General features: G+C 41.2%; 1 protein-coding gene across 3 annotated transcripts in view; it reads left to right on the top strand.

Moving 5' to 3' along the window:
- The window catches only part of LOC143029831 (transcription factor AP-2-epsilon-like), a 224,772-nt gene extending 213,287 nt beyond the window's left edge, over window positions 1–11,485 (top strand). For all 3 annotated transcript variants that reach the window (XM_076192910.1, XM_076192909.1, XM_076192908.1), the window contains exons 7-10: window positions 1,943–2,061; window positions 10,698–10,839; window positions 10,956–11,127; window positions 11,236–11,485. In XM_076192910.1, the coding sequence (XP_076049025.1) occupies window positions 1,943–2,061; window positions 10,698–10,839; window positions 10,956–11,127; window positions 11,236–11,349 (547 nt within the window). In that variant the 3' untranslated portion in view covers window positions 11,350–11,485. The remainder of the gene's footprint in view (window positions 1–1,942; window positions 2,062–10,697; window positions 10,840–10,955; window positions 11,128–11,235) is intronic.
- The last annotated feature ends 12,129 nt before the right edge of the window (window positions 11,486–23,614 follow it).

Here is a 23,614-nt window from a genome sequence, read left to right as displayed (position 1 = left end):
CTCTTGTTTTACACACAGGAAACAGACATAACATGCAGGAGACCTGCACAGGATAAAGGTGAGTAATTTCCCAGGAAAGAGACTACATAGAGGTTTCGCCCAGAAGGGGACGCAAGCCCCGCGACAGGGAAGGAGGGGGAGGGACCGGGGGAGCCCTTTGAACAATTGTGAACTCGGTGAAACTGTTTACATATTTTGCTCTGGGTTGAGGCCAAATGATGTCATTCATTTTGAAGGTGGACCCCCGTCTGGCCGGGGTCATAAGAGGTCGAGACCCTGATAAGGCTGGACTCGACTCCGTCCCTCAACCACACAACGAAACCTTATGGCGTCTGTCAAAGAACTATCACATACATCAAACGCACGGGATGTACTTTGCAACAACTTCCTTAATTCCCTCAGAAGGATGACATCCTTCGTCTTCTGGACGTAGAATGACATCCTTCAGAAGCGTCGCCGCGGGGGGAAAGTCCGAAAGATCCCGCTGTCTCCGCGTGTCACAAAGTTGGACCCGCGACATTTCTCCGCTGGACCCGCGACCTTTCGTCCGCCGCTTCTTCATCGAGCTCGTCGGGTCATGTCCTCAATGTCCCCCGGCTCCGAGCCGAGCTGCATCCCTCCATTCATCCATTCCCCATCCATCCCGCGGTTGTCTACAATTACTATCCCGATTTCATACCCGCCTTAAAAAGTTCCTCTCTCTTTTCGTCATTATTTATTTTTCTAACATTGGACAAATCCACAGTTCTCCAGCACACAAAAAATAGCCCCTTCCTCAACTCCTTGCCACTCTTCTTTCTATCGAAATTGTTATCCTCTTGTGAAAGTAAAACCCATCGCGGCAGGCGGGTTACTTTGTGTGGTGCACTTGTATGAAGCTCCTGCTCTGTGAGATCAGATTCCATTTCAGCTCCACACGATTCCGCAACATTCGAATCAATAATAGATTTCATTTCGGACGGGGAAGGTGTTCCCTCCTCCCCTACCCGCCTGTCCCTCCGGATAACGACGACAGCGGAACCCACGCTCTCACTCGCCCTCGCCCTCGCCCTCCGGGCAAGTGCCACTCGTAGGCCCGAGCCACGCACGATGTAAAACCCGCAGGAGATGCAGGCTTTGCTGAACTGACGTTTTTTTTTTTCACTTAAACCGCGTTTCGAACTTCTGCTGTGGAAAAGACGACGCCGACATTTCCGACAGAATTTGTTTTATTTGTGTTTGCAAAATTTCTAAATTGTATGAATCATGTGTCTTTTTTTATATATGAACAGATTATTTCCTGATAACTCCTTAGTAGGATCATTGCAGGAAATATATTCATATGCGACGAGGCTTACTTGATGCTGCTGAATATCTATTGTTTTATCCTGATAGCTTTTATTATTATAATAACTTACAGTAATACCACATCTAGTTTTCCAAATGAATCCAGTCATTTCTATATGCATATGATGAAGCAAAGCTCCTATCTTTCCATTACTAAAACAAGGACTAACTATATCATTTGGATGTATCATTTAATCACAAAGTTAACCAAACAACTTTAACATTCAAGTTACTTTTTAATCATTATTATTCGTCATATATATATATATATATATATAATATATATATATATATATATATATATATATATATTTCTTATCTGTTTCTTATGTTACATACAGCCAGCTTCATTTCTAAGTACTACAGTTGTCGATGTCTTATGAAAAGCTTTAGCAAGTGTATTTGTTCACATCACATATCTACGATATGAATAAATCTACGAGATCGTAAATGATTCATTCACATCGTAGAACAAGGGTCCAAGAATACACACGAGCCACGAGACATCAACAACAGTAATACTTACGAGTGGAAGCCGCTCTACCTTTTTTGTGTTCTCATAACCCACTGATCCTATTGGACGGCTGAAGGTACATCTGTCTTCTTTCTCTTCCAGAGCCAAGAGCAAGAACGGAGGCCGCATCCTCAGAGACAAGCTGGACAAGATCGGACTCAACCTTCCGGCGGGACGCAGGAAGGCGGCCAACGTTACCCTCCTCACCTCTCTCGTAGAAGGTAATCCCAAACTCAGTCCCCAACTCAGTCCCGAATTCTATCCTGAACTCAGTCCCGAACTCAGTCCCAAACTCAGTCCCGAACTCAATCCCGAACTCAGTCCCGAACTCAGTCCCGAATTCAGTCCTGAACTCAGTCCCGAACTCAGTCCCGAACTCAATCCCGAACTCAATCCCGAACTCAGTCCCGAACTCAATCTCGAATTCAATCCCGAACTCAATCCCGAACTCAGTCCCGAACTCAACCCCGAACTCAGTCCCGAACTCAATCCCGAACTCAGTCCCGAACTCAATCCCGAACTCAGTCCCGAGCTCAATCCCGAACTCAGTCCCGAACTCAACCCCGTTCTCTCTCTCCCCTTTCACTGTTAACAACTTCGTTCTGAGAGATTTTTGTCACGACTAACGCCCACCAGGAGATTTTATTCAACTGAAGGTAGGACCCTCTACCTTCGTTACGATAACTTTATGAGAATCAGATGATTTTGTTTTGGTCCGTGTCAGACGATTTTATGCAGTTGAAGGCAGAACGCCGATCTGGAGGATTCAGAGAATGCTCTTCCTACACTCCTACAGCCACCTCGCTGGTACAAGGCAAGAACACCACTTCCTTCGCCTCCTCCTCCTCCTCCACCACCTTCTCCTCCTCCTCCTCCTCCTCCTCCTCCCCCTCCTCCTCCCACGCCTCCTCCCACTCAATGGAAGGTACCTCATAACTCCCACGTCCTCGTCTCCCTGTGGGAAAGGAGTATACGATCCCTCCTCAAACACCCTCCATGAATAATAACACCTCCCTCACCATCCTCCTTCCTCTATATTGAAAGATTACTCCTCCCACAACTCCCCATTTCCTAATATAAATCCAAACTCCCACTGTTCCCATCCGCACTCCCTCACAACTTTTCCAAACTAACGAGAAATAGATTCCCTCCCAGTTCACATCCCACAGGACATTTAAAATCCCTTGCCGGCTTCACTATCGAAAGACAGGCTCCCTTCTTTCAACAAAATACACAAGTGAACAGTAACCCACCCCCACCCCCAACGCCTGCCCGGTAGAAAACAAGGTCTCCTCACCCTCGCCCCCCTTCCCCCCTCCCCCCCACCTCCCCACGTCCAGGAGAATATACTCGTGGAGCGTGACCCTCTCCCCAAAGTTCAGTAGCGAAAGATAAATATCCTTCCCCCTCATCTCAGTTCTCTCTCCTGTCTCTTTCCCTTTCCCCCTCTCTTCCTTGTTCTCTCCCCTTTTACATTCTCGCTTCCTTCCCTCCGCTTCCGGATCAGCCCATCCCTCCTTTTACATCCACTCCTCTCCCCTCCTCCTCCTCCTCCTCTTTCCCCTCTCCTCCCCTCCCGTCCCGTCCCATCCCGCCCCCTCCTTTCCCCTCCCCCTTCCCGTTTTCCCTCTTCCTGTTGACTCCCTTTCCTCCCCACTTGTCCATACCTCGTCCCCTCCCCTCGCCTCTCGGCTCCCCCTTCCTATCCTTTGCCCGCCTGTCTGTCTGTCTGCCTTCTGTATCCGACAGTAGCGCCGGTCCGGGAATGCTTCAGCGCCACCGCCCCGGCGGCGCGGCGCGGTGCGGTGGCGCCCCGTCCGGCCCCGAGAAATAAACAAAGTTGTTCCGTGGCACATTAGTGAAGTGTCTCGTGTCCGAGCGGCTCCTTCTTTCTCTCGCTGGCAAAGACATCACGATCGCATCAGCACACGAAACCGGGTTCCCCAAGGGCGAGGGAGACTCCGGCTGCGGCGATGGAAGCGGCGGTGGCGGCGGCGGTAGAAGTCGCCAAGACGGTAGCTAACAGGCGGTGGTTGGCGCGTGAGTAGGTTGGCCCGCCCCCTCACGACGCAGTTCCTGCGAGATCCTGGCTCACTCCCTGTGACTCCCCCTCCTTAACCACCCCCCCTCGACACACACCAGTCACTCCCTTCAATGCAAAAGCATCCTGCTGACAGTCCACCGACGAGGAAAACTAGTAATTCGTATTCATGAACGCTTTCCATCATTTCCGTGCATCGAAAAAACGTGGGATTTTCCGGCAAAGCGTCTTAACTCTTCTAGGGTGAAGTTTGAACTGCGCACAGTCTCGCTGTTGTCACCCCTGACACGCTGTGGCCCGCGACCGAGGGTGGTGACCTGAGACGAAGTGCTCCCGCGCGGGCTCGGGCCAGTTCGAGAGCCCGACGTCCAGGCCGACGTCCAGGCCGACGTCCCGCCGCGGACGGGCGCCGGGTCGTGCCGCCGCGACCGCCACCGCGCCGGAGGGCCCTGCCGAAGACAAGTTCGTTACAGGGAACTTCGTGCCTCATTGCTCCTTGGCACCATCCCGTTGCCAATTTGTCACGCCGCCCACGGACATGATCGGAGCCAGATCGGGTCCGCCGACTGCATCGGGGCCCAATACAGACACGCCGCTCGAAGTCCAGGGAAGTGCGCCTTGGTCTGAGATGCGCTCCTTAGGGTGTTAGACACTGTGGAAGGTTATAATGATGATGATGATGATGATAAGGAGGAGAAGGTGGAGAAAGAGGAGGAGGAGGAAGAGGAGGAGGATGGTGACGATTAGTGGTGATGGTGATGAAGACGAGGCGTAGAATAAAGCTTCGCTGGCGGTGATAAATGAATACTATAGGTTAGTTTAAAAAATACGGTGAGGAAAGGGGCTGAATAATGTGTCCCCACGTTAAACCTAACCTTTTCCGAGCAATACGTCTTTAATGACACCTCGTGGACAGTGATTCCTGCGAATATCACTTTTCGGTTACTGCGTACTGTGTGTGTGTGTGTGTGTGTGTGTGTGTGTGTGTGTGTGTGTGTGTGTGTGATTCACCATGGTCTTTGGATCACGTGTTTAACATGATCGACAGCTACTTCCCTCCCGGAACAGAGCTCAGAGCTCATATATGACCGATCTATGGGTAATACTGTGACCTTACACGCACATACACACACCCAACTCCCCGCCCACGAGAGTTGGAATAACGACTCGCAGGGCAGCGATACTGAAATTATTTCAGCCCGGGGAGGGGAGGGGGATTCGAACCCGGACCGCCGTAAAGGCGGCCGGGAACTCTACCAACTGTGTGTGCGCGTGTGCCGGATGCGTGTCGTATGACACACTCATAGATAAACAAGAGGCTGCTTGGATATGCCAGGATGACGCATGGGGATGGCCCTGTAACAATCCGCAACGTGATCTGCCCGTCAGTGCATAACAGTCCAGTAGACAGACCATTGCCCTGTACTCAGGTTACTGCAATGGACTGTTTTCCATTGCACCAAAAAAAGGATCACTTGGACGACCTAGAAAAGACTGGAGGAGATGCATTGAAGAAGATGTGCAGATATGCAGAATAGAACCAAGAGAATGGAAGAAGGAGGTGGCACAGGACAGAAAGACATGGCGAGACGCTTCAAAAGCGGTTATGGATCACCAAGTGGCCCGAAGACCAGCGGAGCAAGAGTAAATGAAACTACCAAAAAAGGACCTGCACTGCATTTAGCCAAGGGTTTGGCGTCCGCACCCAGTGACATACACTTTGACCTGCACACTGTCCCACGTTCTCTCCAAACGGATGAAGTTCGGGTGATCAATGCACGCCTACACGAATCTGTGCTATGATCTTAGCTAGAGCCTGCAGCATGGCCATCTCATGTGTGGGGGGGGGGAAGAAGAAGCCGATTCTACACAGTTGAAGTATATGAGCCGGTTCTCTTGACTCCGCAATAAAGAAATGGCGGCCTTCAACCTCCTCTTTCCCAATAGAACTCCATAAAATCCCGTTTGACCTCCAACATTTTCCAACTATGCGCGCTTACGGTCGACCCAGTCTGTTCTCCCGTTTGTAACATGAACGGCAAGATATTTTCTGGTGTTCTACCACAAGGATAGTGTATTAGCCTTACATGCACCTTATAACCCATAGTCCCCTCACCCCATTCTAGTCTCACCTACACCGTGCCCCACGCCAATCCTCTACAGTTTATGTCCTGTTCACTACAAAATTCTAGCTAGCACAGCATACTGCAAAGATTGTACTATAGTCAATGCAATGGCTAGGAAATGACACAGCATTATCTCGCATCCTAGATAATGTCGGATGTATTCAGAAATGATCAGAAAATATCGTGCCAGGTGGTCATCAATAACTAGGTCTTCAGTCTAAAGTTGTTCTTTTTTCCCATCTTTCTTTCATTTACTCTTTCTTAGCAGTTTTTTACTTTGACGGCAACATCACAGTTACTCATGTGAAAACTGCATATACTAGTGAGCTGTCTTTTAGTTATTGCCAGAATGGCTTTTCCAGTCAATTTGGTTACAGCGTTTACGAAAAATTATGTCTGCCCAGCCACGGAAGAATGTAAGAATTAAGAAAGTCGAGTACACTGAAATATCTATCAACGTTCTTGTGAAAGCTGTTAAGAGACATATCCCGATTCGGAAAATACAGTTGTATTGCACATATAAAGAAGAGAAAAAATGTGTCACTCTCGCTCTCAGACTGAAAATGTCATAGCGTAGGCATCTCCGGTGAGTAAGACTACGGAGTATTTTCAGCAAACGCGCTTGGAATCTTAAACAATCTTTCCGAGCAATTATCTCATCTCAAGAATGAACCTATGAATTATTCTGTCTTGGTGCCTTTTGTTGTGATGGCGTCCTCCAAGACAGCGCCTCCACGTGTATCACTTTGGGACAAGTAATACACGATTTCCACACACCCTTTCACTGACTGCCTCGATTTTTTTTTTTCGCCGATATTGATTACTTGTACATTTGTCTGATCCAGCTAGCGAGTGGCGTCAACCAACGGTGCAAATTGATGATATAAAGGGTCAACACCAACACACCCTTCCACATACCTAACTAACTCTACCCTACTTCTAACATCGATACAGTCTATGGATCGTTTCCAACCCTGTACTGGATGAGAAACGAGCCCAGTCGAAGGAGATGACTGAATAAATTAAGAAATATATTTTTCATCTGCCATATTTCATGTACAACTCTTTTTCAACAGGAAAATTTCCAACAGAAAATTTCCAACAGAAAATTTCCAACAGCCCTCTGAAAGAAACGAGCAATGATCACAGTGAAAATGACGTACAGAAAATGAAACGCACTGGTGATGAAACGAAACCAAACAAATAGAAAAACAATAAGTTATCTTAATCATGAATCTATGCGTATGATAAGACTGCTGTAAGAAGCTGGAAAAATCACGAGATCACATGGCTGTATGACGATAGAGCAGGAAAATATCTGCTAACAAAGCAACACGAAAAGGCAGTGTTTATGCGACATCGTTCAAAAGTCTAAAAGAGGATTGCAAGAAATATGATTCTTCATCACAAGAACTATTCATTTTACTATCCTCTAAAAACACAATGATGGGAGAAGATGCAATTGGTTGTTTCAAGAGAAGAATGAATAATTTTAAGGACAGAGATGAAAGATGGTAAGAGTCATGGAACTGCTAGTGTAGGCCTTATGGTCTATTGCAGTTTCCTCCATCCTTATGTTCTTATGAGAGAGAGGGAGAGAGAGTGAGAGAGAGAGAGAGAGAGAGAGAGAGAGAGAGAGAGAGAGAGAGAGAGAGAGAGAGAGAGAGAGAATATATATATATATATATATATATATATATATATGTGTGTGTGTGTGTGTGTGTGTGTGTGTGTGTGTGTGTGTGTGTGTGTGTGGTTGTGTGTGTGTGTGTGTGTGTGTGTGTGTGTGTGTGTGTGTGTGTGTGTGTGTGTGTGTCTGTGTGTCTGTGTGTGTTGATATTTAAGACAACTCATCTCAACTTGGTAAATCTCTCATTCAGTAATGTTGAAGAAGATACAGTATAAGGCTCGAAACATAATATTCTATAGTTAAATGAATCAAGAAAAGGTTCTTGTTTTTCATTTAAAACAAACCTTTACTGAAATGTACTCCCAGCCAGGTTGGAGTAGAGTAGAAAGTACTCTAAGAGTTAGATCGACAGATTTAAACCATTTTACAACAAAAGTGTGTTGCTTGCGTGAACTCTTCTGTAGAGGAAAGGATTTCTAAGGCATATAAACAAACGTAGTTCTAATATTACTAAGGCTGCTGTGTTACATAAAGATCGTACATTAGACATCAGTTTGAATGCAACTGAAGGATAACTGCTCTGAAATATCTACAAGTGAGTGACTTGACCCAGCAAACCAAATAACAGACATTCTGGAATTCTAGGTCGTCTTTAATCCCACATCTCTGAGAAATCAAAATAATGAAAATGATTCACAATCTTTTTACAGGCCACGAGTACAGCCAGTGTAACTGATGTAAAATAACTTCTGAGAGTAGTATCTCTGTGGGTTTGTAATAATGAAATGCCATTTTATAAATAGTATAGGGCTATGGAGAGGGATATTAATTACATAAGTTTTTTCTACACCCCTACGGACCAGAGCAATACAAGATTTTTTTCGGAACTGAAAATATTCTTTATTCAAAAGACAACGCTGGTTTACACCTATATTAATTTTTCCCCTTTATATTTTGCTTTATCCTTAAACAGGGGTAGTTATTTAGAACCATTCTACCTTTTTCTTTTGTTGTACGGGCATGCACACATACAGTACATACATACACACAAAATTACACACGCATATATATATATATATATATATATATATATATATATATATATATACTCACACATATGCATAAATACATACAAATACGTACATATAAACAGACATATATATATATATATATATATATATGCATATATCTATATATATACTGTATATATATAATATAGACATATATATACACATACATATATATACATGCACACACACACATATATATATACACATATATATATATATATATATATATATATATATATGTGTGTGTGTGTGTGTGTGTGTGTGTGTGTGTGTGTGTGTGTGTGTGTGTGTGTGTATACATATATATACATATATATATATATATATATATATATATGTATGTATATATGTAAGCGGAGTAGGAAACACAGGAGTCTTAGTCTTGAGTTTATTCCTGACTAGTTTCGCAGGTATGCTTTTTCAAAGGAATGGGTTTACTAAAGGGCTGTGGGCATTCTATACATGGGGTGGACCTCCCTACCTCCCCGTGTTACCATAGTTGGTGACAAGTGTGGAAATGACATATTCATTGTGGCTAATGTAATAATGATAAAGTTTAACAATTAAATATGATGACAACACTAATAACAAAGAAAATATTAATACTAATTGTAACAATAATAATGATGATAATAACAATGATAATGAAAATGAAACATTAGACACCACCGAGAAACAAACGCTCTAGTTAACCACATAGACACAGAGGTCCACTTACCAAACTGGGAGGGATCCACCATTCTAGCTAAAGGACTACACAAGAAACAATGAAAAATAATTTAATCACTTTACATTGGCAACCACAAAAACACAAACAAGAGAACTGGTGACTTAAAATGGACAAGATCTACCGCGACACTTTCCCACTTCTGCCTACCCTTTCCAGCTTTCATCCTTTTACTCTGACGTTCCTTCTTATTCCATGCTACCATACTTTACTTCACATGCTACCAATTCACATATCCTCCTTCATTCCCACATTGTTCCTTCACCACTTAAATATTATTCCCTCCTTTTATTATGATTATTATTCTTTTAATAATATTTATTACTATTTATTCTCAACATTATTATTTTTATCATTATTATTATTATTATTATTATTATTATTATTATTATTATTATTATTATTATTATTATTATTATCACAATTATCATTATTATTTATATATTTTAATTTTTTATATTTTCAATATTTTCATTATCATCATTTTTATTATTGTTATTATTATTAAATATTTGAATATTTAAATTTTCATTTTTATTATCATTGTTATTATCATCATTATTATTGTTACAATTACTATTAATATTTTCTTTGTTATTAGTGTTGTCATCATATTTAATTGTTAAACTTTATCATTATTACATTAGCCACAATGAATATGTAATTTTCACACTTGTCACCAACTATGGTAACACGGGGAGGTAGTGAGGTCCACCCCATGTATAAAATGCCCACAGTCCATTTGTAAAACCATTCCTTTGAAAAAGCATACCTGCGAAACTAGTCAGGAATAAACTCAAGACTAAGACTCCTGTTATTATTACTATTCTATGTATACATCAAAACGATTCTTCCCCCTTCTAAAGGAGGTAGCCAGTCAAGGCATGCACCCATCCCAACACATACCGCTCCCATATATAAAACATTTGTTTCCTTCCTATCTAAGCTCCTCTAGGAGCTGCTACTAATACTATTAATTACTATTACTATTTATACTATTGTTTCATTAGTATTTCTTATGAACGGCGTCGCCAGTTCACCTTTCATTATCAAGTTCACTATTCCATTCAGAGATAACTAATTCACACAGGTGAAAGTATCAGAAAAGATTTAGCCCAGCAGATGCATGAAAGCTGTTCTATCCGGGAAAAAAAAGAATAATTATGATAAAAAAAAGAATAAAATATATATTCTGTGTCAACAGAGTAGCTCTACATCTGGCAACATCACCGTGAATCTAACGTTTTCTTTCTCTTGTTTCAGGCGAGGCGATACACATGGCTCGAGATTTCGGGTACGTGTGCGAGACAGAATTCCCTGCTCGACAAATTGCAGAGTACCTTTGCCGACAACACTCAGATCCCGCTGAGCAGTACCGACGTAAAGACCTCATCCTCGCCACCAAGTGAGTATATCCAATACATTTGTTTGTCATCAACATTGGAAAGTCTTCTAAAAGCAGACATGAAATCTATGGTGCCCCATCAAAACGGTATATCTTATACGTCTTTTCTTCGCCAGGCAAATCACCAAAGAGCTGATGGACCTCTTGAATCAGGATCGATCGCCGCTGTGCAATACACGTCCCCAAATTATTCTGGAGCCTTCTATACAGCGTCACCTTACCCACTTCTCTCTCATCACACACGGCTTTGGCTCACCAGCCATCGTCGCAGCTCTAACAGCGATACAGGTGAGACGCGCGTCGTCTGCACGCTCCGACTTCATAGAACATTGGCGCGAAAATTAAACGAACCATACGAAGGCAGTCACTCATATCCTTTTCTTTTCTTTCTTGCAGAACTTCTTAACGGAGTCTTTGAAGCATCTGGAGAAAACATTCCCCTCCACCAACTCGCACCTGACGGTAACCCCTTCCATAGACCTCAAGAGCAAGGAAATGGATAAGAAATAACGGTTTGGCTTGCTGGCGGCCCATTCTCAAACAGGAGCGTCTCAGACCAACGGACACGGTCAAAGCCATCAGCATACTTTAAACCGTTACATGAATTTCATCTGATTGAACAAATTGAGAAATACATATATATATACATGGATTGATAATATATATATATATATATATATATATATATATATATATATATATATGTGTGTGTGTGTATATATTGAATATGAATACATGTCTATATATATATATATATATATATATATATATATATATATATATATGTGTGTGTGTGTGTTTGTATATATATATATATGTGTGTGTGTATATAATATATAAATACATATATATATGTATATATGTATATACATATATACACACATATACATACAAACATTTATATGTGTATATGTATGTAAACATACATGTAATTATATATATATATATATATATAGTATATATGTATGTATGTATATATGTATGTATGTATGCATATACGTATGTATGTATATTCATATATATGCATATGTATATATAAATGTCTATGTATATGCATATGTATATGTACATAAAAGAAGAGCCATGGTATACGTCTGATACATATCGACAGTGATTTCCCAGAGATCATAATTGAATTAATCTTAAAGGGAGGAAACATCTACTGTGATGACAAGTGTGAAGGCGTAGACTGGATGTGGCGTGGTGTGGCGTGGCCTGCTTTCAATTTCTGTTGCCGCAAGGTGCTCGTTACTGTACATACATAGGACGGTATTCGATACCATAGATGGACCACTAGAGAGATAGAGAAAGAGACCTGTCGACCTGGAAATGGTGAGGACAGTGCTCAAGATGGTGGCTGCTATGGTAATAGTTGTGTGTTAACGGCCCAGGATTCAGAGGTTAAGAATAAATAAACAAATAGATAATGATAAAAGAAACAGGCTCCCACCGTGTTGGCGGCAGCTCGGCCAGTGCAATAGCAGCACTCTGCAACCATTGATACTCAACTGCAGCGCGCGATTCTCTGCGGCGCTCTACCCCCGCTAGCAACACTCTCACTCACCTCCCCACCCCCCCACCTCCACCCTCCCTTCGGACCCTGCTGACCGGATCTGCTTAAGACCAACAGCTTAGACATGACTCAACATGTTGCTAGCTTGGGGGGTTTGGAATCAGGAGTGTCGTGCAACCCTTATTTTTAATAGTATGGTTAAGTTGTGTACAAATGCAATATTGCCATATTTCATATAAATGTAATATTATAGATTTTATGGACGCTAGGAATGAATGCCATTTGACGTGGCTATAAAAAAAAGAATGACTAGCTGCTATCGGTGAGGTACTTGTCACATATCGCTCAATGCTGAAAACCGTTGCGACGTGGTGCCACGCTCCACTCCACACAATCATCATCAAGTACCATTCGCAGTATTTTATCCAACAAGTTTTTATGCACTTATTGCTCCCTTTCATGAAATTATAGATGTACAGACTGGGAAGGTGTGTGCTGAGGAAGAGACGGAGAAAGAGGGAAAGAGAGCGAGAGTAAAAGAGAGAGGGAGAGTGAGTGTGTGTGTGAGTGAGAGAGAGAGAGGCAGAAGGGCATTGTTGTCCAATGATTACAAGTGCCGGGTCTCTCTTCACCCTGGTACTCTCTGTACATACATAGTATCTCGGCCGCCAGTCTGCCGCTGTACCAAGTGCAAGCAGGCAAGCCAAGCCCGTGGCAGCGCACGCGTCTAGACGTATTTTAGAGCGTCAGTAGGTCCGGGTTCTCCTTACGGGAGGGAAAGGGCTGTCTACAGGAGGAAGAACCTAATCTTCCTCCTTTTCCTCCTCCTCCTCCTCCTCCTCTTCCCCCCTCCTCCTTCTTCCCCCATCTTCTTCTTCCTCCCTGCACCCTGAAAGGCTGAAAGAGGAAACCCCCCCCGTCCACCCCCTTCTGTACAGTGTAGAAAGGATGTTAATTAAGAGGATTCCCCTTTTTTTCTGAATGGGTATGAAATACATTTTTCCTCGTGTACATTATTGGCTGGGAGTAGCATAGCATTAATACATAATCTAGCGGGCAGGTGTCAGGAGTGCGCGTGCGCTCGACACTGCGTTCTGCGCGCTGAGGCGGTGAAATCCCATCCCCGAACTCACGTCCCTGCTGTTCTCCATATTCCGATTCTCCTCTCCTCCCCTCCCCCTCTCATCCGTCCCTCCACCTTGCCATTACTGAGAAATGATACATTTCAATCCGGGATGCACTGTGACACTTTGGTTCTTGTTCAAAGGAGAGGTGTCGCTTTCTTTCTGCTGTCGAAAGATAATGTGTATACCCACGCCTACATATCAAATATACGACCTAAAACGTCTTAGCATTATCAACAGCTTTTACATTCCTGATTTCTACGAAATACCGAGAAGTACTTTGGTGTCTCTATACCCCCTCCTCCTCCTCCTTCTCCTCCTCCTCCTATTCGTCCACTTTCTCCAATTCCAACATTCCCTTCTTACTTCGTATCCTTCCCCACCTTCGAACTCAAGACATACATACATATCATGTGTACACCACTAACCAACCCCAAGTCCCACTCCTGTCAACCAGCTCTCCCTCCCTTCCCACCTCATCCCCGTCATATCCTTAACTCCGACATGACGTAGGACTTTGGAATCTCAAGAGTACAATTAGATGTGCGAACTAAAGCTTTGTCTACATTTCTTAAGGACTTTAGGTTCCCATCACATCCCAAGAAGAAAAATGGTTGGCTCTTTGCTTTGTTTGGCTAGTCTTTGCCCACTCTGTTATTTGGCCGTACACTCTTCTCGTTTTCTTTCTTTTCTATCGTTTTCTTACAGTTTCTCTTTTTTTTTCCATTTAATATCCCAATGACAGTGACCTTTCTACCATTGTCCTATGTACAAGACACTTTGCACGTTTTCCTCCTTGATTCTTTTCCCATACCCGAAAAAAAAATTGTCGTATTACGGATTCTGTACTTATTATGGCGGCCTCTGGTTGTGTGTTTTTATGTGAAGCATCATTTCGTCGATGTCACAACTCGTTTTTTCCGCTGAGACTGGCGAAGCGTGTCAATATCAGTGTCATTTCTGCGGAGAGATTTAAAAAAAAAGTGTTGTTTGTCATATTTTTCTATTCCTTCGCCTATGTATTATGTCCATGTGATGATGAGTGTTTAATTGTTCTAAATTAGTAATAGTTACCTAAACTCATGCATGTATTTTTAGTCCTATCCCTCCTCCCTTTCCTCCATCTTTTTTCAGCAAAACTGGTGGTCAGTTTTGCATAAAAAGATGTCTTTTTCCTAGACGTGTGACCCAACACACGCTCCCCGTCTGCAACCCCTCTCCTACCTCTCTCACCATCCACCCCTCACCCAGCTGGCCATGTACTCTTTCCCTCTCCATCTCTCACTCATTTTCCCCTTTGTTGATTTCATTTCCTCTCACCATTTCATTGGACAAAAGATGTGATAAGCTTCCAGCTGTACCTCTCTTTGTTTTAATGACCTTATTGTTATCGAATGAATGACCTACATAATTATAGGTCTTCGTTTTTTTGGGGGGCAAGATACTTTTGGGATGGTTTTTCCACTTTTTTTTTCCACAAGTTCCAGCCTCCCCGAAATATGTCTACTTCCGAAATCCCCTTTTTCCCGTTAGAATACCATTGCTCAGACAATATTCTTGTACAAAGTAAGACTTTTGTTGCCCAAACCCTGTTATTACTATTATATTATTATTATCGTAATTATGTAAGGTATTTTGTACGGTGCCCGTGGTGGCATATGCCCACTCCAGTGCGTGCGTGTTCCGTGTGTTACACTACCCCTCCACCCACCCAAGACCATAACATTGTGCTCTCCTCCTTATTTGTCGACTCGAAATAATTTTATTGCTAAAGGATGCCATATGTAGTAATAATAAAAAAAAATTAACATGAAACAGATGTTTTATTCTATTTCTTCCCCCTGGTCATGGTTTGTTTTGTATTTCGTCAACAATAACCAGCGGTTCCATCGCTGGGTTCTTTGTCTCCAATTGTGAAAGAAATTTTATTAACTATAGTCCGTCGGAAGAGGAGGAGGAGGAGGAGGAGGAGGAGAAGGAGGAGGAGGAGGAGATTATGATGATGATAGTGATGATGACGACCGAGGCGGCGGCGGTAATAATGATGGTGATGATGATGATCATCATCATAATCATCATCATCATTATAATCATACAAAAAAAAATAAAACACTGAAAGAGGCTTACAAGTGCAAAACATATGTTAATTGAAAAGGAAAGCAAATGTCGTCCCCAGATTTTCAAGGTGTAAATGTGTTTATATTTGATTTGATGACAAGATAGTAAAAATAATGATAATAATAATGATAATAATAATGATGATAATAACGTGTCAGAAATGAGAAAAAATGTCTTAACAATAATAACAGTTATAATAACAACAACAACAACAATAGTAATGATAATAATAATAATAATAATAATAATTGTAATAATAATAACAATAAGAACAACAATGATAATGATAATAATAATAATAATGATATTAATAGTAACAATAATAACAACAACAATAATAATAATGATAATGATAATAATAATAATAATAATAATAATAATAATAATAATAATAATAATAATGGTAATAATGATAATAATAGTAATAATAACAATGGCAATATTATTATTAACAATAATAATAATAATAGTAATAATAATAATAATAATAATAACAATGATAACAATAATAACAATAATAACAATAATAATGATAATAATGATAATAATAATAATGATGATAATGATGATAATGATGATAATGATGATAATAATAATAATAATAATAGTAATAATAATAATAATAATAATAATGATAATAATAATAATAACGACTGCCTTGAGCTTCATTAACTGGAAACCCGCAGCCTCACAATAGCTGGCAACGATCCCCATGCCCTCCATGGAAATAAATATTCGAATGTTGCCTTTAAAGAAGAGGAAGAGAAGCTGAGCAGTCCCCGGTTTTCGGCTCTTTTTGTGTGAAAAAAAAAGAGAGAAGAAAAGAGAGCCATAGTTGACAGACATTTTGTAATCGGTCCGAGTCCTTATGCATGGAGTGGTGAATGTTGATGGGATTTGAAGACAACCGATTGGGAGAAGCTTAATCCTAACCCGTTAACAGCCAGAGGTGTCCTTTCAAGCTGAATAAAACCGCCTTATGTTAGCCCAAAAAAAAAGGTCAAAAAAAGGACATCAGGTTTCAACAGGTTAATCAACACTCGATGTAAAACTGTTAACTCATATTAGTGTATATAATCTACGCGGATAAAAGACCCAGAAGTATGCATTATAATTTCCTCGTATCTTGAAAAAGCTGTTTCATAACAGACATATATGACCGCTTCAGATGAAGTTATTTAAATCAATTAGACAAATTCACTTTAACAATATGACTTTTTCACTTGGAACATTTCGTTATTCGTTTTCTACGTCGGGTCACAGATCCCAATCCGTCTTGCTCGCTTTGGGTATTAGACATGTTAACACATAAGGATGATGACAATAATATGGTTTAACGTCACAAACTCCCACCCCCCTATCGGGAGGCTAGGACGATGCCCCTCACAAAGGACCCTGTAGCGTGGAATTTAATTAACCATCCCCTTGGTTCAACTTCGCCGGTGGCAGGGTTCAAACCGCCATTCCTTCGAACCTTAAATGGAAGTGTTGTTTGTCAGCGAACATTCAACACTAAAGCACACTCGATAATAAAGCAATATTAATCAAAGCAAGTATAATATCACTGCCTGAGGAAGTCATTGTCCTTCGGTGTTAATACATAATATTCTTAACCATGTTCATACATATATTAAGTATAATCCTTGTCAGGGAAAGGTACCACCCGAGGACGATGATTTGGCTGAAGGTAGCACGCTTCACTCGTTGAGATTTTTTCTTTCTTTCTTTTTTCAAACGATGTTTACTCTCCCAAGACTGTCAGCAGTCTTCAAACAAATAGAAATACGGAATATACACGTACCTTAAAGCTATAAAACACAAGTGTTAAATCACACAGCTTAGAGTGAAAGGTTAAATTTTTTCACCACAAACCAACTTCCGTATTTGGCCAACGAAAATTAGATTTTTTTTGTGTGGTTTCCAAGGTTATGACCAAATATTGACGATGAATCTTGACTATAAAGTGGAAAACAATAACAGAGTAAAACTTCTCTCTTGACTCGAATAGAACATGGAATAATGAATTTCTATTGATATTATTTGATCTGAGTTGATTTGAGTTGACATCTATCTATATATGTTAATCCTCTTCCGATGACAGAAGAGAAGCAGGAGGAGGAGGAGGAGGAGGAGGAGTAGGAGGAGGAGGAGGAGGAGGAGGAGGAGGAGGAGAAGGAGAAGAAGGAGGAGAAGTAGAAGTATGAAGAGGAGGAAAGGAAGAACATGAGGAGGAGGAAAGGAGAGGAGAGAGAAGAAGGAAGAGATGGAGAAGTAGGAAGAGGATGAAAGGAGGAAGAGGAGGAGAAGGAGAGGAAGGAGAAGAAAGAGGAGAAGGGAAGTATGAAGAGGAATGAAAGGGGGAGGAGGCGGAGAAGGAGAAGGAGAGGCAGGAGAAGGAGGAGGAGAAGGAGAAGTATGGAGAGGAATGAAAGGAGGCATAGGAGGAGGAAAAGGAGGAGGGGAGGAAGGAGAACGAGGAGTATAAAGAGGAATGAAAGGAGGAGAAGGAGGAGGAGGAGGAGAAGGAGGAGGAGGAGGAGGAGGAGAAGGAGGAGGAGGAGAAGGAGGAGGAGGAGGAGGAGGAGGAGGAGAAGGAGGAGAAGAAGGAGCATGAGGAGGCATCAATGACGATCACCTGTAGGAGTGACAGTCCTGAAAGACTGACGTTTCAGGGAACCATTTCTGTCGCTAAAGTCCATGAACACCCTCGTCTTCCTCTACAGATGCCCCAAGTGGCTTGGTCTCTGCACGAGGGTCAAGATCTCTCAATAAACTTCTAATATATTTCGCTTTTTTTTTATTCAATCTCTTTGGTGCGACATCGTCCCTATATTAGAATAGAAGTCCTGATTGTTACTAATGAAATGTTTTGGTGAATCCACCTATCAAGATGTTTTCCGCCAAATCGAACAAATTTGAATTCTCCTGTGCACATCTGCGTTGAGAGACCTACCTACCTTCTCTTGGAATCCGCAAGACAGTGCTGCCAGATTGTCCTTAAGGACAGAAACGCTGGTAAACTACTACTCGTCAAAACAAGGGACGACATTCGTCAGTTTGAAATCTACGCGAAACCTTTGCATGTTTAGTCTGTCGGACGACGCTCTGACTCTGACTTCGTCAGTGAATATCCGATTAGCTCCGTGGGAGAGTGATCCAAGCGCCACGGGCCGCCAAACTTTGATTTCGTGTTCAGCCAATCGACCTGGGCTTCTCATGGTAACTCAGAGGGAGACGAATCCAACCCCCACCAGGCGGTACGGGTGGTCCCGGTCGGCCGATTAATCACGAAATCAGGGTCTGCCGGCCCGTGGCGCTTGGATCACTCTCCCACGGAGCTATTCATATGCTTAGGTGATCTACGGCGTTGTTTTCTAACATGAATATGTGTAGAAGAAACTCTCAAAGACAGCCAAGAACTGGGTCACTGTTTATTAATTACAAGGAGACATCAGGCTACCCGAAATTGAAATCGAAATTTTAAAACAACAAATGTTGGTATAATTCTCGCTCGTAAGAAATCGGTGAACTGATCAATGAAAACGTCCCTCATTTCTTTTCTACTTTCAAAATCGTTTTGATTTCTTGTCAAAGGCTTCTGAGGATTTTCTTATCACACGTAAAGTTTCTAGTCACTCGAAATAAAGCAAAACTCAACGATCTCTGACTTAAAGCATACGTTACAAAAGACGACGATAAGAAGTTGAAATTTAAAAAGACCAAATGTTGGCACAATTCTCGCTCGTACGAAATCGGTGAACTGATCATAGAAAACGTTCTTGATTTCTTTTCTACTTTCATTTTTTTTTTTTTCATCACAGGCTTCTGTTGTGATCTTGAAATCGGACAGTTCCAGAAAAAAATCTATTCTTTTCAACTAAATAGAGCCCCGCAGCCCAAGAGTCTAACGAAATAAGGAGAATAGCATGAAGAATCAAACTAGGTGTCCTTATCAATAGCAACACTGCATGAAAAAACAATAGAAATAGGTCGATAAACAAGTAAATAGATAAATGAATAACGATAAGTTAATATATGAATAAACAGACAAATAAATAAATCGATAAAACAATAAATAAAAAGTATGAATAACTACATAAATAGATAAATAATATGTGAAATTTCCATCTGCAAGACTTATCATCAGTTTATAAAATCATCAAAAGGTTTTTGTCAAAAATCGATACTGTAATCTATCCAAAAGTTTTCAATACCTTTGATTGATTGATTGATTGATTATTTAATTTTATGCATTCCTCGATTTATTCATTTATCATTTGTTTATCAATTCATTCATCCGTATATTTAACTATCTCTGTTTTTCTATACTGATGTGCATAATCATGATCATTCATATCATAAACCCGTCGCGTTACCAGGAAAGATACGTTTAGATAAGTCTTTTTTTAATATAATGTAGATCCTGGGTTTTTTTTTATATAATGATAATTCTGTGCACAAAGCCAGCAACGTCATCTATACTTATGTTTGATCAGAGGCTTTACATTACCGCTTACGTATTTTCAACTTCCAAGTCGCCTGTTCTCTTTGCCCCATACCCTCTTCGCGCCATATTGCAAGATCCGTCGACTCGCCTCCAAATTCGATTGTTGATGAAAACCTCCTCTCCGTTCGAAGAAGAGAATTTTGCTTATGTACAGTCAGAAATACTGTTTACGACAAAGCCATGTCAGTAGGCCGATGCTTATGTGATCGGTTTTAGTGTATTTTCGCAACATATACTGATATGCAGTTTGCTTTCCATTTGTTCATTTATCTATTTTTCACTCAGACTGTGTGTTCGGGTCAAAGACCTGCGATAGTTCGTTAACCTTTTCATGCATTTAGGGTAAAAAGTCATAGATATATAACAGGCTAGATTAGTAAAGCTTAAGCATGCCATTCAAAAGCTGCCAAAGAAGAAGGGAAGGTAAGGAAAAAGAGGAAGAAGAAAAGGAAAAGAAGTAGAAATAAAAAATGAAGAAGAAAAGGAAAAGAAGAAGCAAACAAGAAAAAGAAGAAAAGGAAAAGAAGTAAAACAAGAGGAAGAAGAAAAGGAAAAGAAGTACAATAAGAAGTAAAAAAAAAAGTAAAAGAAGAAGAAAAAGAAGAGAAGGAAAAAAGTAAAAGAATAAAAGAAAAAGAAGTAAAGTAAGAAGAAAAAGGGGAGAAGGAGGAGGGGGTGAAGAGAAAAATAAGAAGAAGAAGAAGAAGAAGAAGAAGAAATATTACAATCATTCGCGATTGTGTAACAAAGGCAATGAATACCATGACATAATCATGGCGGCGACGACAAATGACACTGGCGACAAAGAAAACGCATATGATCACAATAGTGATGACAATGGCATTGATTAATTATATTTACAGTAACGGACAAAACAATGTTTGTGATGACGACATTTGCGTTAACAACTCTGAGCATTCATAAGGAAGTTGTTTTGATAGTTCTAAGCCACATCACTCTACATTATGATCATTTTCCTTATCTTAGCATTGACATGACATGGTTTCAGTTATCTGTAGATTACATGTGATCAACAGACACTGTATGTTCTCTTTTCTTCAAAAGACAACCAGATCGATGTTTCAGATTTTTTTTAATTGTTTATTATCACCCTGACAATTAACACTGCCGTTTCAAAGCGGCCTTTAGTCAAGCGAAAGTTTTGCAATATATTTTCTATCTCAAACGAAGGAAAAATTAGAAAAAAAATGCATAAAACTTGAAGACTCCAGCTTACAGTGTAAACCTAGATCAATAGAAAATTTATCAATAAAATACAGTTTTCATTAGTTACATGTGAAGCCATTTCAAACATACACATACTTTTTGCTCAACAAAAAAGACGCATAAAATCCATAAGGTGTAGCTTGTTCAACCGTTCTGCCTTGGTGGTCCACAGCAGGACCATCGATCTATCCCGTGGGAGACGATGCAGCCTCTGAACCTCATTAGGATGAGCTGCGTAACTCACTATGCCCTTAACTCAAGTGCTGAGTTCGTGATCGACAACTAATACCCTCCCGGATGAGAGCTTAGAGGTTATGTTGTCTAATCTATTGGTAATGCCGTGATATTTACGCAAAAACCCATCTATTTGCTCAAGGGGACAGCAACGGCTGTAGTTTGGTGTCGAGATCGGGTCTCGATCTCGGGACCACAAACGTGAGACCCCTGAGATGCTAACCACTGTATGGATGGTGTAAGGCAGTGCATGCGAAGTGTCAAGAGCATTTGTTCTTACCTGGGGTACCTGTATCCCCAAGGGTTACAAAACCTTGAACCCTGGGGGGGGGGGGGGTACGAGACATGATAGCCAGTGCAATGATACTGTATATTTACAAAAAGAAAGCAAAGCAAGGTTTGTATCACTAATCCTTTTCGTATATTTGCATTGTATTTGTATTGGATGGGTGTGCAGGAATTTTTTCTGAAATATCAAAAGTTATGGGCATCGAAAAAGGTTAATAACCACTGGTCTAGACTCCTAGAGTGTTGGAGTGGTTATGTATGTGAATGGAGTCTTAACTCCCTACATGGCGAGTTTGGTCACACTGATGAAGTACAAGAAGCACTCACACCCGCATTCAGCATCTCTGATGTCCGACATTACAGAAAGGAAGTAGGAAACCACGAACGTGGGCCTTCGGCATTCGAGGAAAGAATGCTCCCCACCGCTCCACGAGAACATGAGCCGAATTTATAAAAGATCCTAACCCTAATTTATAAAAGATCCTAATCCTAATGGCGGAGTTTTTACCTAAATCCCTATGTCGGCGACCTAAATGCTTAAGTCTAGACATAATCTCGATATTATGGAGAGCTGGTTTAGGTAAAATTCCCGCCATTTTGAATATTTATATCTAGACTTAGGGGTTAGGATATTTTATAAATTCGGCCCCAGGTTTCTTGAGCTCACAGGTGAATCAAAATCTCGTCTTCCGCCATCTTTATCCACCTTTAATAATCTTGGAACTGTAATGGTCATTACGTTCTTCCAAATCTTTTTGGTGCCAAAGAGAAAACTGACTTCAATATTCCTGTGTAGGCCCGTTTCAAGTATCCCATACACCTCGGCATCAGTTCATCGTTCTGATGAAAACGCACGTCCTTCAAATTCGCAACAAAGGTTATTCTGTATATATCTTACAAGAATAATCTTAATTTCTTCACAAGATTTATTTGTCCAGTTAGGTTTGATATGTCGTGAGGAAGGCGGTATTATCAAAGAACGTGATTCCATGGTCCAAGAAGGAAATAGGCAAGAATTGGTTTACCAATAATAATTAACGAAAGGAACAAACTTAGTATCTTTGTAATGAGCGCTGAAATTACTGGTTGTTTTAAGAGAAGGTTAGACAACTTTATGGATGATGACGATAGGTGGTCATGGGCATGGAACTCCCAAGTTTAGGCCTTATTACCTCTTTCAGTCTCATCTATCGTTATGTTCTTAAGGTCGACATGACGTCATGTCTTCATGCCTCCTATGTCCCATGGACGCCTCCACAAACTGCGAGGGCCATTTATCCCGACTGCATGATTCCAAAGTCATCTTTACTATCTCTACTCAACGTTGAGGGGAACAGGATCTGAGCCCATCTACTGGAGGCAGACTGGAAAATAAGTACCTCCTTTTGGAGACTCGTCCAAGAGTAATCAGGCAAGGTCTGTTTCCTCGAAAGAGTATTGACACCATTAATTCACCTAGAGAACTGTCTTATCCTTATGTAACATAAAAAAAATAATCCCGGATATAAACGGAATTTCGTGTTTGCCAACTCTATGTGCACATTTCGCCCAACATTTGAAAACAGAACTGTTGAATAAGAAAAATCACTTGACCCTCATGAACAAAACATGTGTAACCAAGGCCATGAACTACTGGAGTTTCAGACCAATCGCTCGTTACAGTACCACAAATCGTTGTACCAATCCCTCTCTGTCACAAGGTCACTTCCTAGTTTTTAAAAATGAAACCAGTCGCTCAACGACCGATGCCTATGAGGAAAGAGT

Source organism: Oratosquilla oratoria, chromosome 11 (assembly GCF_046742065.1).
Source record: "Oratosquilla oratoria isolate Oo_2021 chromosome 11, ASM4674206v1, whole genome shotgun sequence".
NCBI lineage: Eukaryota > Metazoa > Arthropoda > Malacostraca > Stomatopoda > Squillidae > Oratosquilla > Oratosquilla oratoria.
Note: the sequence above shows the minus strand (reverse complement) of the source record. Positions and strands in the feature narration are given on the sequence as shown.